General features: G+C 33.9%; 3 protein-coding genes across 5 annotated transcripts; 2 read left to right on the plus strand and 1 right to left on the minus strand.

Annotated features, from left to right (window-relative positions):
* The first annotated feature begins 1,247 nt into the window (after positions 1-1,247).
* Positions 1,248-5,701, plus strand: LOC111277167 (protein WVD2-like 1). The gene is made up of 7 exons (XM_022863398.2): positions 1,248-1,474; positions 3,106-3,499; positions 3,983-4,080; positions 4,293-4,386; positions 4,509-4,580; positions 4,691-4,801; positions 5,238-5,701. The coding sequence occupies exons 2-7, from the start codon at positions 3,110-3,112 to the stop codon at positions 5,538-5,540; spliced, it is 1,068 nt and encodes a 355-aa protein (XP_022719133.1). The 5' UTR covers positions 1,248-1,474; positions 3,106-3,109; the 3' UTR covers positions 5,541-5,701.
* Positions 5,702-5,844: 143 nt separating this feature from the next.
* LOC111277882 (FAD/NAD(P)-binding oxidoreductase family protein) lies at positions 5,845-10,377 on the plus strand. 3 transcript variants are annotated; one of them, XM_089764005.1, is made up of 9 exons: positions 5,845-5,986; positions 6,675-6,781; positions 7,505-7,774; positions 7,987-8,113; positions 8,564-8,625; positions 8,723-8,947; positions 9,272-9,393; positions 9,682-9,820; positions 9,975-10,377. In XM_089764005.1, exons 2-9 carry the CDS (start codon positions 6,716-6,718, stop codon positions 10,134-10,136), a joined length of 1,173 nt encoding a protein of 390 aa, XP_089620131.1. In that variant the 5' UTR covers positions 5,845-5,986; positions 6,675-6,715; the 3' UTR covers positions 10,137-10,377. The 3 variants fall into 3 exon arrangements, with proteins under 3 accessions (XP_089620131.1, XP_022720047.2, XP_089620130.1); XM_022864312.2 differs by lacking the exon at positions 5,845-5,986 and having other exon boundaries at positions 6,278-6,781; XM_089764004.1 differs by lacking the exons at positions 5,845-5,986; positions 7,505-7,774 and having other exon boundaries at positions 6,281-6,781.
* Positions 10,378-10,482: 105 nt separating this feature from the next.
* On the minus strand, positions 10,483-11,483 carry LOC111277884 (histone H1.1-like). Its single transcript, XM_022864313.2, has 2 exons — positions 11,304-11,483; positions 10,483-11,214 (listed from the first exon to the last, which is right to left on the minus strand). Exons 1-2 carry the CDS (start codon positions 11,406-11,408, stop codon positions 10,720-10,722), a joined length of 600 nt encoding a protein of 199 aa, XP_022720048.1. The 5' UTR covers positions 11,409-11,483; the 3' UTR covers positions 10,483-10,719.
* Between the last annotated feature and the right edge of the window lie 3,449 nt (positions 11,484-14,932).

A 14,932-nucleotide genomic window follows, 5' to 3' on the forward strand; every position in this document is an offset into this window, starting at 1 on the left:
CTTAGTTGAGCTACAACATTACATGTTCAAGCATTGATGAAGAACCAAAATTTGGCACAACAAGACATACATTATTGAGATGATCAAGTTTAATAAAATCAAAGCTTTAATTCTCTCTAATAAAGTAGGGAATCAAAATGGTTGGGAAGACATTTTAGTATGTTGTTCATTCACAATTTTTCTCTTTCCATGTTAAAAACATGATCAATTGTGCAATTTTCATTTTGGGTTTTTAGTTATTTAAAAAAAAAAAGTGTTAGACCAAACTAAGATTAATAAATTGAAATAGCAACAACATATGTACATTAATTTTATTTATTTGTATTATTAATGTACTTTTATATTACTTATTCTTCAATCTGCCTAGAGAATTATTGTAGTGTTTTTTAACTAGTATGAAATTAATGGCTACAAATAATAAAAACAAATGATTATTATTCTATATGTAAAGTTCTTAAAATTTGTAAGAATATAGTTACAATGTTTCACACATGTTTATTCAGTTATTCTATTGAATTTTTTAAATATGACATAACATATCCATCTCAAGCTTTTAATAAGCTAATTTAGGGTGATAACCTTACAAAAAATTATTATTATTATTATTATTATTAGATTAATATTTTATGTTTTTGGGACCTTTGAATATCTAATAATTACTTTAGACATCGATTATTTCATAGTTAAATCGAATTGGATCTCATAAAAAAAGACAAACTTTATTAACATTTATTTTTTTCATTCACAATGCTCGAAACTAAAATCTTATTTAAGGAGAATTAAACTTCTTATTATTTGAACTAATAGACGTTGGTATCTACAAAAATTAATATTGACCTTATAAAATTTTTTTTTATTAATTGAATTAATCTTTAAGAATAAGAATTATTTTTCTACATGTACTAGGTATAATTTTTAGATCCGTACAAGCAACATTAAATTGTTGAATAATTTATTTTATATACGCATTATATTAATTTTAAAAAATAGTAATGAGTGGATAAAAAAATTAATAAATAAAAAAAACTAAGGATTAATACTGAAAAATATTATTAAAATAAATTAAAATTTAATTTAATTCAATGATATATATATTTTTAAAATTTATATTTAATAAATTTAAAATTCAAATTTTAACTCTATATATATATATTTCTTATGCATGCTTTGTTGAAAAGAAGTAACGCCGTGAAAGAGCAAAAGTTTGGCGTTAAAATTAAAAACTGAAAAAACTGTCCCCTATAAATAACCAGCAACTCAGCATTGCAAAGGGCAAAAAAAAAAAAAAAAAAAAAAACAGCTCTCAAAGCCTGGGAGCTAAATAAAAGGAAAATCAAAGGAAACACTTCATCTATTATTATGACAAACTAAAATAAAGGACAGTGAGAAGAGAGAGAAACTGTAAAGAAAGAAAAGAAGAAGAAGAGAGAAGAAAAGGGTTTCAAGATCTTGTCAGATCAAGCTAGAAAAAACGGTAAGGGAAAATATATATTTATTAATATCAAAGTTCTTATCTTCTTTTTTTGTTTTGGGTTTTGGGTTTTTAACGTAAGCAATGTGGTTTGATCTGTTTAACTGATTTTTCTCGTTGCTGTCTTCTTCAAGGTATTTTGCTTCTTTCTCATCATGTTTTCTGTTTTTCTTTTTTTAAATGTTAGCTCATTTAAAGGTACGGTTTTGGGGGGGGGGGGGTTTGTGTTGTTTTATGTGAATGTTTGCGCATAAATGAAGAGTTTTGGTAAATTTCTCATTTTCTCTTTGTCCATCTGGGATTTTTTCAATTCTGGGTTTTCTCAGTTTGGTCTAAAAGTGTTGGATTTGTGGAAATTTTTATGCTCTCTTAAGCTAAATGTAAAGTCTTTTTCTTTTTCTTTGTTAGGTTTGTTTTATGTTCATATTTGCCAAGAAATGAGAAGTCTTTCTAAAGCTTTCTTTTTTTCCTTTGGTTTTTGATTTCTGAGTTTTCTTATTTTAGTCTAAAAGTTTTGGATTTTTAAATATTTTTTTGGCTTTCTCGTATTTTTGCTCCGCTTGATTCTTTTTTAATTTTTGGGTTCTTTAATTTCTGGTTGCTAAATTAAATAAACAAAATTTTTGGTTAATTTGTCTTCTCTTTTCGTTGTATCTTTGAATGAAGTTGAGTGTTTTGTTTCCTTAATATTATTTTGATTTATAAGCTAACCTGAAAGATTATGCTTTTTTTTTCCTTTTTTTCCTGCAGTTGGCTTCATACATCTTCATTTTCTCTTTTCATTCAAAAAGAAGAGCTTTTGTTTCTTTTTCTTTGCTATCTTTTCCTTTTTGCGTTTTACTTGTTATAATTATATGTGAAGGAAACATCTTTTCATACTAAAGTAGAGTCAAATTCTCTGTAATTTGTATTTGAAGGTTCCATTTCATGGGAACTTCGAAATGCTTCCATAAATCCTCTTCAGGATCCTTCTTTGGAGAATACCCTGGTCACCTTTTTGTATCCCAAGGTTGAAACAAAGTGAAAGTATTGCAAGGCTTGGAAAAGAAAAGGGATTCTTTGGGAATAAAAGATTTTTTTAATCACTTGATGTGCATGTTGTGGCTGTTGGAAAGCTTCCCATTAAGAGGAGACAAAATTAGATAACACTGAATGTAATGTAATTACCATTCAATCTTAGCTAGGATTGAATGTTTTAGCTTAGATGCGGAATTCATACTGCAGATCATGTGCGGATCTACATGAAAAATAGGTTTTATTTGATATGTGGGTTTTCAGTACGGGGTTATATTTGAAACTTGTTTCAAATGTCTTATAGTCATGTAGTACTTGACATTCTCAGTGTGGTTGTTTTGGCAACTTGAAATTGCCTGCTACGGTTGGTTTTCAGTGTCATGTATCTTGTTAAGCTTAATATGTTTGGCAGTGGTCACTTTGTTTGAGATTTAAGTGCATGAAACATCTGATGCATATTGACACAATATAGAATGAATTATCCGTTTAGTTTTTTTCCTTTCTTCTCTTTTCCTGTAGTTTCTTTATATATTTTAGCAAGTGAATGAATTTTTTACTTATCTGAGCTAAAAGATTTCCATTTTCATAGCATTCTGATGCTCAACTTGTTTTTCATGCAGTGTGATGGGGAGGGAACTCACAGATGTACACATGGACAATAAGCCAAATGGTGTGTTGAATTCAAATGGTAATCCAAGAGTTTCAGAAGGCACTGAGTCAAATAACTATGAGGTCAAGGAATGCACTGCAGAAAACTCAGTCGCTGAGAATGGTCATGACAAGCAAGATGTGCTGGGTGTTAAAAGCACAAATTTTGGTACTGACATCCCTGAAGGGAAAAGTGAAAAAGCTGAAGATCAGAAGTCCACTGACAATAAGAAGCTAAGCACCACTGCATCAAAATCCACTGGTGCTAGAAATACTCATGCTTATCACACTATCTCCAAAACTGGTGCAAATGGCACAGCAAATGTTAACTCTACACCCTCCCTTACTGCTACAAAGGATTTAGAGGTAACTCCAATTCTTGAGTAAGGGTTAAATTTCTGATCCAGTGAATATAATATGGACTTTTGGTTGACTTGGACCTGGTCCAATTTATTTGAGATTTAGTTTGGTTAAGACACTCAGATTGGCAATGTTCTATGTAAGAGGCCTGACCTGTTGATGTGCACTCAAATTAGGGCCTTTCACATTTTTTAGCTGCGTTAGGAGATTTCCAAATATGGCAATAGTGAATTTTCTGAAAGGAAATTTAGCAATAATGTGGAATTTTCTTTCGTATTCTTATCTGTGGTTTACATTCATTTTGACATGCATGTGGAAATAATATACAACAGGTGATATTTTTCTTGCTTTGCTTTTAAAGCATGTTCCACTGCCAGTTTTTATTCATCTGTCTAAACTATTCTAATTGTTTGGTTTGTGATCATTGATGTTACTTAATAATTGATAAATGCCTGGTGGTGATCTTTTAGATTTTTCCATTTCTTTCAGCGAAACTCTCTAATGACTCCTCTGATGTCAAGGAAGCCATTGCTGACTTATGACGGGAAGCATCCTGATGAAGAAGATAATTGGTCTGTCACTTCCTCGTATCCTCTCTTTGGGTTAAGAGGTCAAGACATGATGCTACGGGCCTGTTCATAGCAGTTTTTTTTTTTTTTTTAATTATTATTGAGGGACTTCTCTACCCAAACTCTATACCCGTATTTCACTCTTCTATTTGTCAACTCTTTTATTATGGAAGGGTTTTTGGTAGTGTAATTGGTTTTTATTGTTTTAAAGTTTCCTTAGCTTTATCTAGTACTGCTGCATCTGTTCGAACTGCTAGATCGAGGGTAACTATTGGAACTGCTCCAACTTTTAGAAGTGCTGATCGTGCTGAGAAACGGAGGGAGGTACATTCTTCATCCAAACAATTGATATTTGAATTTTATTTGATACTTTTTGCAGTCATTGGTTTTTCCCCTCATTTCATTTTCAAGTTATCCTAACTATAATATTCTTTTTCTCAATCCAGTTTTACCAGAAGTTAGAGCAAAAACACCAAGCTCTGGAGAAAGAGAGAAGCCAGTGTGAGGCCAGGACCAAGGTTCACTGCATTTAAAATATCTCTTATTTATATTTGTGCTAGAGTCAGTCTGCTTGGACCATTTGATAATTTCGATAATTAAAAAAATAGGCCCTGTTGCTGTCTTGCAGGAAGAGCAAGAAGCAGCCCTTAAGCAACTTAGAAAGAGCTTGGTTGTCAAAGCAAATCCAGTACCTAGTTTCTACTATGAAGGACCTCCACCGAAGGTCGAACTGAAGAAGGTATTCTGTTGAATCTTTTCTCCTTGTTTTTCTATGAGTCCTTGAAGTCCCAAGCTGGGAAAATATTTCCCTGTTGGGATTAATTGACAGGATGAAAATAAAAAACATAGAATGGACAAAAATGAACATGCTTAATTCATTTTGGATGTCAATGATTTGGGCTTTTACATGTTGGTGACAAGGAATTAATGTGTGCTGTGTAAACCACCAGAAGGCTTAAAATTAGTGCTTCTAAAGTTGCCAATACAGGCTAAACCCAGATACACCATTACCAATTGAAGAAGGGCTTCTGCTGAGGCATATCAACTTTCTATACAGGAATCCTGAATGATAAAAATACATCTGACATATACCCCTTTGAACAAAAAGCTTTATATGTTTCATGCAGCTTTGATGGGTAATGAAACATTTCTTTCTTGCTTTTATTTCATTTCAGCTGCCATTGACTAGGCCAAAATCACCAAATCTTACCCGGAGAAAGAGCTGCGGTGATGCTATCCACTTGTCTCTGGATGAAAAGGCAAAAGCTTGCTGCCGGACTCACCGCCACAGCTTAGGTAACCATAGGGAACGATTCACTACTGCAAATGAGGTCAAAAGTAAGGGTCAGGTCAGTGGACAGAGCAGTAATGGAGCTGGCAAGGTGAAAGATCGAGCAAAACAGGTAAAAGAGGTGACAGAAGCTGCTCCTACTACAATCACCGAGCAGAGCAATGCTAACATCATTGTTCAGTCATGAACATCTGGTTTTTACTAACTCTTAAGTGGGGAAATGGTCTCGAATTTCGGTAGTGCAATATGTTTCTTTTTTGCTGTAATTTGTATTGACGTGCATTGTATATGTTTTGTAAGTTATATTGTTACAGATATTGTTATATATAAAAGAGTTATTGATTCTAACGTGGACCAATTGACTTGTTTTCATTTGATATTACTCTTTATAATGGACTGTAATGTTCTTTTCTTCATCTAAATTTTTATAATAGGTTTGTTAGCCATAACAATCTCCCGGAAAGTATTATGAGCAGGAAAGTGTGCCCCTGATCATGAATAAAGGCATTTAGCTGCAAGGGAAAATCAGGGTTTTGTCAAGCAAGGATAGTTCTGAAACTTTTTGGTCTTCTATATGTATTTTTGATGGCCGAGTTGGACAAGGAATCACAATATATGGAGATACACAACATGGTAGAAATCTCTTTACCCCTAGAAGGCAAACAAGCTTTGAGTTAATTGGACTTGTTTCTGCAACGCAATAAATCATTGGATCCATTGAGTATGAATGCTCTATAAAATACTCCCCCAAAGGGACAACTTTGGTACTTCCAAAAGCACTCTTTTTTCGTAACCCGTATAAATGGACGAGGAAAAAAAGGTGTATTTCAATGTGATTTTTGCTATTTATCTCTTTTTTTAAAATTTATTTTTGATTTTTGTTTTTTCATTCCTTATTTAAAAATGAAAAGTAAATGGCAAATGCATCTGAGTCAAGTGTTAAGACTACATATTTTCATAGAATTCATGAGTTAAAAAACAAGAAAAAGGGTTACACAGACACTTACATTTACTTCCAACAATAGAATAGGGGAAGACACTAAAAAAGTGGTTAGTTGTCCCTCCCTCCAAAAACAAAATCCTATGGCCTTTTCAATTCTCTCCATTTTTTCTTCACCATTTATCTTCCCTCTCAAAACCCCAAAACCTTTTAAACCCCAAAAACATCGAACCATAACTTGCTGTTCACAAGAACCAAAAAGACCCTCCAAAAACCCACAAAGACCCACTTCCAGAAACAGGAAAAGAACGCCATATGGAACCTCTAGGAGGTCAATTCTCAAGAAAACATTCACTCAAGAGCAGGTCAAATTCACTGCAGGTGTTTCAGCTGATCCTCACGTGGGGATTATTGGTGGAGGAATGGCTGGTCTTATTTGTGCTTTGAACTTGGAGAAAAGAGGTGTTAAGTCGACTGTTTTTGACACGGTTGGTTCTTTTGGTTACTTTTTGTGGTTCTATGATTTGGGTTTTGATGTGGGTTATTGTTGTTCTTTAAGGTAGTTTTAGCACTGGACAAAAGAAGATTTTTATGTGATTTTTTAAAAAAAGCTGCATATGGTGAATGGAATTTTTTATTTTTTATTTTTATTTTTTGGGTTTTACTTTTAGAATGCATGTCATGAGTTTGGAGTTGTCCAGTTATCTTTATAATGAATATTTGTCTCTGAATTTCTTGTCATGTGGTAGAAATTGAAAATGCTTCTTTTTGTTTGTGGATTCATTGGGAGAACTCTTTGAAGTTTGAACAGATTTAATTGCTGTGTTTTTCTAACTTCCCAACTCAAGATTGTTTTGGTGCTAAAAATTTTTGGTTTTTTTTATTTTTTTATTTTATTGGCCTCTTAAATATTGTTCTTCGGATAAGAGAAGCTGTTCGAGTGTTCAATGAATTTAAATTGAGACTTAGGCATGCCTAGTTATGATAAATTTTGTGTTGCGCTTACAATGTTCTTGTAGATTTTCCCTCCAATTTAATGTAATTCAACCCCTAGATTTTCCCCATTACTCTTTTTCATTTTAATGCTCAATAGTTTAGTTAGGGGAGGGTAAGTGTTAGAATTATAGGAGTTCAATCATTCGCACTGAACCCTATAATGCAGTTTGGAGGATTGAAATTAATGTGGTTTCTTGTTATTTTTTCCATTAAAGGGAATGCATGGTTTGGGAGGAAGAATGGGAACTAGAGTCATTGATCCTCAACAACTTATATTTGATCATGCTGCTCAGTTGTTTACTGTGAGTGATTCTAGGTTTGCTGAGCTAGTTGAATATTGGTTGGAGAAAGGTTTGGTTCGACAATGGCAAGGTTTAGTTGGTCTGCTTGAATTGGGTGGTCAGTTTGTGCCTCTTCCTTCATCAGCCCCAAGGTTCATAGGTGTTAAAGGAATGCGCCCTTTAGCAGATTCGTTACTTTCTGAGGTGGTTACCTTGATTTTCTTTCCTGCCCCTTTTTGTGATTTTTATACAGCATTTTTATTAGTTAAAAGGAAAGGTCAAATTTTGTTAAAACAAATGAAATAATTATTTTCTTGAGGGGTGCTTGTCGTTATTGGACAATGTTGTCTCAGGTGGTTAATTGGGTTGACATTTTAACAGTGGTTATAGCTGAGTAGAGTTGATGCTTGGTGCAGACTTCTATGGTCAATGTGGTGAGACCTTGCTGGATAAGCAAACTTGAGCCATTTAATGGGATGTGGCACTTGAGTGAGAATGGAAGGCCTCGTGGGAAGTTTGATGCAATTGTTATTGCTCATAATGGTAATTTTGTGCCTCCATACTTCGTTGTTTCACCTGTCCTGGTTTTTCTTTGCAATTACATTTGCCTTTTTAATTCAAACTTGCTTGTTAACATATTATATGATGATTTGATTATAGTCGGATAAGGATTTTATTTTATACATGCAATGGATGAAATGTGAATGCCATTTTCACTATTGTTATTACTGTCAAGATCTAGATATGATTCTTTGTCATAACATATTTTTTGGCTTCATAATTTGTATGATTATTTTAAAAATGCCTGCAATTCAATGAATTGTTTTAGTTTTTTATATAATTTTTGTCTGACGTATGACTGCCCTAATTTGTATAAACATCATTTCTGCTATAGACTTAAAAATCTTTGTGTAGTGTTAGCTGAAGGAATCTGGTTTCTGAATTTAAAGGGAAATTTGATAATCAGCAATAACTTCTCCATGTAATTGACAGGAAAATGTGCAAATCGCTTGCTTGCTTTATCAGGGTTACCTTTGATTGCTAGACAAATGAAGGTATATCTTTAGTGTTTTTGGTTATTATTATTCTTACTTTGGCTGTGGCCGTATGTTTTCATCTATTTGTGTTTTTTTTTTTGTTTTTTTCTTGTAGAGGCTAGAATTGAGCTCTATATGGGCCCTTCTTGCTGCATTTGAGGATCCCCTTCCCATTGGAGATGGTAAAGTGACATTTGAAGGTGCCTTTGTTAAAGGAGTTGATTCTGTATCTTGGATGGCGAACAACTCAATGAAGCTTTTGGGTTCTCACAGTAATGGTCCTCACTGTTGGACCTTTTTCAGCACTGCAGCATATGGAAAGCGAAACAAGGTTCCTCAGGTTAGCTTTGAACCAAAGAAAAGTTTTGAGATTTTGTGGACTTCAGCACCTAGCTGAACCAATAATTGAATCAATAAAGAGCTACGTCCTGAATTCCATATTTAGCAATGGCCATTGCCAACGAGTAAGGATTGCCTAAATATCCTTTTTAGCTGATCATATTTTATCATAACAAGCATCCATCAACTTCAGATATGTATGAACTGACTCACCATCACATTCTATGTTGAACCTTTGTGACATTTACTTTTACATCATGTTTGCTATTCTAGCATAAAGTTTTATGCAGTTTGGGGCATAAGTTTTTTCATATTGCATTACTAGGAAAACATACCTACTGCAACAGCAGATAAGGTAAAGACAAGCATGCTTGAGGGCGTGGAAGCGGCACTTGGACTACCAAAAGAATCACTTCAGAGACCTTTTTACACTAGAGTCCAGCTATGGTAACATACTACTTTCTCTAACCTCGTGGATAAATTATTGTTTTCCACTACAATCATTAAGACCTGCTTGAATTCCAAAAATGCCTGTTGTTAATGTTGATTCTGAGTTTATTGGAAAGGCCTATTATTAGGATTTACAAACATTACGTGAATTCATAAGTAGTTCCTCAATCATGAGTTATCCAATAATGAAGGGCTACATGCTTGAAGCGTTTAGTTTGTGCTTGAATCAGAGATTGCTTTGCGATTGTTAGAATTCGTTTCTCTCTCTCTCTGTGGACAATGCAGGGGTGCGGCTCTTCCGACAAACTCTCCCGGTATTCCATGTATTTTTGATCCTTATGGAAGGGCTGGTATTTGTGGCGATTGGTTGTTAGGATCAAATTTAGAGTCAGCAGCTTTAAGTGGCATGGCTCTCGCTAATCATGTAAGTGCCACTGTCATTCTTCTTTACTCATTGGTACTTTTCGTTTTGGGATTGCAAACTGGAAAGACCATTCTTCTGTTCTGTCTTGCTGTTCTATTCAGACTGGTTATCAGGCTTGTTTTGATCCTGTACACCTCGATTATTCATTATGTAGATTGCGGACTATTTCCAAAGTGGTGGAGCTTGTCCCGAGGAGTTTGCTGTTGGTTTGGAAAAGGAATTTCAGCCAATTCAAGGACATGACATTGGACAATTTCCTGGTGTTGAATCCTTAACACACGACAATCAAATGCCAGCATATCAAGTTGCCACTTGAACTCAACGTTAGGACCTTGAACAGCATATCCTGTTTTTTTTTTTTTTAATACATCCTTCAATTCCCGTATTTTTTATTATATTTATTGACAAAACATAATTTTTTAATACATATACAATTTTTGCAAAAATTTTTGTTGTATCTAAAATTATAAATCTAGGTCCAAGGTAAGCTCTAATCTTCTTTCAAATGGAAATAGAAGAAATAAAACTTTCTAAGGAAAGAATCAATGCTCTGGTTAGTCTCTTTTTTTTTTTTTTCAAGATTTTTTTTAATGAGAAGTAAATTGTTTCAATTTTATTGATAAATTCAATTTGGGATGACTTTATAACACTGAGATAAAATGTTAAGATCAACAGCTAATTTTTCCATTTAACGACCAAAGCAAAACTCAAATTACAACCTAATTATGAATAAAAAAAAGGCAAAACCTAAAAATAAAACCATAACTTGTTTTACAATTAATAAAGATTAATTATAACAATATGGAATCCCCGAACTACCCTTATTTTACCCTCAAATTTACACCCTCCGCTCCTCTGCAAGAAAGAACCGCCTACAACAAACAAACATTCCATCCTTTTCACTTCTTTGCTTTCTTTGGCGCCGATTTCTTAGCCGGCGATTTCACCCTCTTCGGCTTCTTCGCAACCGCCTTCTTTGCTGGAGCCTTTACTTTCTTCCCTGGCGAACTCTTCTTGGCCGTCTTTGCCGCCTTAGTTGGCTTGGCCGCTGGTTTAGCTTTAGCCTTGCTTGTAGCCTTGGCTTTCACCGCGACTTTTGCCTTTGCCTTCACAGGCGTTGTAACTTTTGATTTCACCTTCGGTTTTGCTACGGTTTTAGCTATCTTCGGCTTCGCGGGGGCAGGTTTCTTAGCTACGGTGGAAGCCGGAGGGAGCTTGAATGAGGCTTTCACTTTGACGAGCTTTCCAGAAGCAACAAACTTCCTCATCTGAACAAGTAAAAGCTTTCGAAAATTCGACGGCAATTGCTTATACTTTTCTTCGATGAATTTCGTGATCGCATATTGGCTCGATCCTGTCCTCTCTTTCAACGTAACGATCGCATCCGAAATCATCTGCAAAAATTAATCACAAATAAATAATTAAAAGGGAATAAAAAATCTTAAAAGAGAGTAACCTAAGGCTTCCAGAGAGAGAAAATCACATCAATAAATGGAGGATGTGAAGAAACCGATTTCGGCTTCTTAGCGCCTGCAGTCTTCTTCTTCTTCGCGACGGAAGCAACGGCTGAACCAGTAGCGTATGCCATGAGTCAACTCAACGCGTTTACGAGTCAAAGAGATTTGATGTTTTCCCTGTTCTTTCCAGTTTATGTTAAATGACAGTTATGAGAGGGAAATTTATAGGGGAAATGGTGAAAGCTGATTGGTCGAAAAAGAAATGACGCAGATCGATTTGATTCTTGGAAATTTTAAAATTTGGCCGTCCGATTGGAATGTTATTGACGGTTGAGATTCGGAGTTTGGATAAGGTGCGGATCGTTGGGGGTGAAAGGGGAGGGGGGTGTGAGGTTGAAGTATGAGGTTGAAGTCTGAGTTTGGGACTGTGTTTCTGAGTCGATTTGAAATGCATATAAATTGAGTTTTGCTCAATGAATTTTTATGGAGATTGATTCTATTTCTAGATTAGCATCTAAGGTTTCTAATGAGAGTTTAATTGGGAAATTTTATTGAGAAAATTGAAAGAATTTTGAGTTTGAATCCATAGTGGTCAAAATTAGAGGTTTTTTACAGTTTGATGAGATTTTGACAGATTCTAAGAGCATTTTGTTTAATGAATTGGGATTTTTTAACCATACGTGATTGTAGGATTGTAGAGGGGTTAATTGGTTTAAGAATTACAAAAATCCAATAAAAAATCAGGTTTTAAATTATAATCAAAATATGATTTAAGTTGAACATATTTAATGTAAATGTGATGATTTATAATATTAAAATCATATCGATATTATTATTTCGGACAAATAATTTTAATGATTTCAATTAGATGTAAGTAAGATTTTAGTATTTCAAATTGTTCAAATTGTTATTTTGATGCATCACATTGTAAGTATTAAATTGAAACAACAATAACACTATATGAATGGAACTCAAAATGTATCCATTGAGAAAAATATTTTGTTTGAATGTGTCCATTTTTTCTTGAGACAACTTACAACAACTGAATTTTAGTGAAAACCATTAAAATTTCAGAATATACATCAAAGATTAAGTAAAATATTTTGGTTTTCCATGAACCAAGAAAGACAACAAATTGCCTAGCTAGAACTTCACAAAGCAAAGCATTTCTTGTCATTTCATCATGTGTTCCTGTCAAACAAGTCATGAAAATAAGAAAAACTTGGATGAAAAAGTATCCTATAATGCAAGCTTACATGGTTCAAGCTCATATATTTGAGATTGAAAATTATGAGATTAATGGTTAATTTGCAATATGGTGGAAGGGACTTAATATGTGACAGCTTTGTTTTATGATTAAATTTTTAGGGGTGATGTTATAAAATAACATTACGACGTGGTTGGTTCCTCCCACCAGGCTGCCAAAGGAATCTTAAAGTTTAAGTAACTTTAGAAGTTTTAATTTACTACTTTAGCATGCACTAATTGAAAGCAATATTGGGTAAGATAAGTATGAGCTAGAGAAACCCAAACAAATTATCTCAATTTGCTTCCACGACATATTGATCTTTAGATCAGACGGTGTTAAGACTACAAATCTTTAACTTTTTTACTGATTTAGATAGCTAAACAAAGACCATTGAGAAAGTTTTAGAGCATGGTTACCTGTTGTTTGGTTCAAATATGTCATGCTGCCAAGACAACAAAACGAAGTAATGGGAATTTGGTTTGCAATTAATAATATCAAGATTGCTTACAATTTAAATAACTTCAAGCCATTATAGAAAAACAGTTTGGCTGAATCAAAGGCCGGAATTCATGTTTACTCCATTTCATATATATCAAGCTCCTCTCTAGAGGAATTTGACAGAAAACACCAGGGTTTGATGCATTGACATGACAATTTAGATAGCCAATTAATGTTTCAATGAAGGATTGAAGATGAAGTGCACATTAAATCTAAATGCTTCAAGATTGAGAACAATTTTTGTTTTATTCTTGGTTAAGAAACAAAGAATTACAGGGTTTGTAACTAAAACTCATGAAAAACAATTTTGTTGATTGAAACTGAATAACAGCTGAATTCTTTTGTCTCCCTTGTTGCCAAAGGCCCATGCATTTCCTCAGGACAGAGAAGAGGTGAACATTTTCTTGGTCAAGTCCGTGAGGGTTGCATGATTCATTATTTGAGCTTGTAATAGGAGACGTGTCCTTTCACTTTGATTGAACCCTAAAGTTAAGAGTCCGATCAATTAAAGTTGCAATCAAAATGACACTCGTACAGTGAGAATCCCTTCCACCAGGCATCCAATGAATCCTTGGTGCATCATCCTTTCAATTCTACGAGAAAAGTGTGTTTATATACAACCACAACTTTGAACATTACAAAAGACCCTTCAAAGAAATCCATCTGTGTTCAAAAACAGACGTGTCCCTCCATTCTCCAGACTCCAGTTACATGTGTTGTCAAGTTTCATTATATGATTAATGTTTGTTAGAAGATCGATTGATTAGTATCATTTGAAAAGATGAAAGGAGGCTTTAACTAATTTGTTTGGATGTTCTAACATAAACATCGATTGGAGCTAAAATTTCTTCCTAGGAAGGGGGCTGCCTAATTATAAAAAGATAAGTTTCCTTTAATTCCTCCATCCAAGAGTGAAAAACAAAAATCTAGTGACAATAAATTTATTTGAAATAAGAAATGACAAAAATATCATTTTAAGTAATACAATGAAACAAATGTTCTTAAAATTGGATCGAATGGATCAATCTAATCAGTTCAATAAAAAATCAATGATTCATTCAATCCCAAACACCGAAAATATAATTGAATCAACAAAACCGATCAACTCTTCATGTTTTGCTCTTTAATGTTTCACAATTTTTACAAGTAGTGAAACTTGAACTCAAGGAGTGTATAACTAGCATTGAAGTCTTAATCACTAAGCCAATTAAATATCTATCCTGCTAAATTTCCTTAGGGACGGGGATGAAATTTTTTTTAGCTGAAGACTAGGAAATATGGGGGTGGAGTCCGGGAAATACACTCCACGTCCTATTGGCATTCATGTGAGCTCGAGACAATGCGCAAGGCTGGACCTCGCATTGTGGTGACTGGTGTGAGACCCCCTGACAAGGGCGTCATAGGCTTGGCCAGGAGAGCTGTCACGTGATACGGAGGTGCGTGTGTTCAGTCCCAATAAGCTAGACTTACTGCATTGGTGTCCGGCCCGTGACACTTTCACCATGTAGCAGCTACACTGTGGGCTTGACTTAATCTCTATGGCCCCCTTTGCATATGGTTACTGGTTAGAAAGGAGAAATGTAAATTGGAAAATTAGTTCAACAAGATTTTTTTTTTTTCATTTTCCTTGTTATAATTCCTAGTAGCCTCCAAAGCTAGAGGTGGAAATTGGAATCCTATTTCACTTTTACTTTTAATTTATTGTTTTTCTTTCCCTTAAATTTTTCAATACAAAAAGAGTCATAATTTTGAAATTAAAAAAAATTATAAATATTGAAATTTAAATCTCTAACTTATGAGAAGCCGCTTCTTATAAGTGATAGTAAGAATCAACTAACTTAAATTTTAAATTTTTTCCTACATTTAAACTCTTTTCTTACCAACCAAAATTAGAGATATATTGCTAGA

The sequence above is a fragment of the Durio zibethinus genome, chromosome 7, assembly GCF_047325235.1.
Source record: "Durio zibethinus cultivar Kanyao isolate XHJ-2024 chromosome 7, ASM4732523v1, whole genome shotgun sequence".
NCBI classification, from domain to species: Eukaryota; Viridiplantae; Streptophyta; class Magnoliopsida; order Malvales; family Malvaceae; genus Durio; species Durio zibethinus.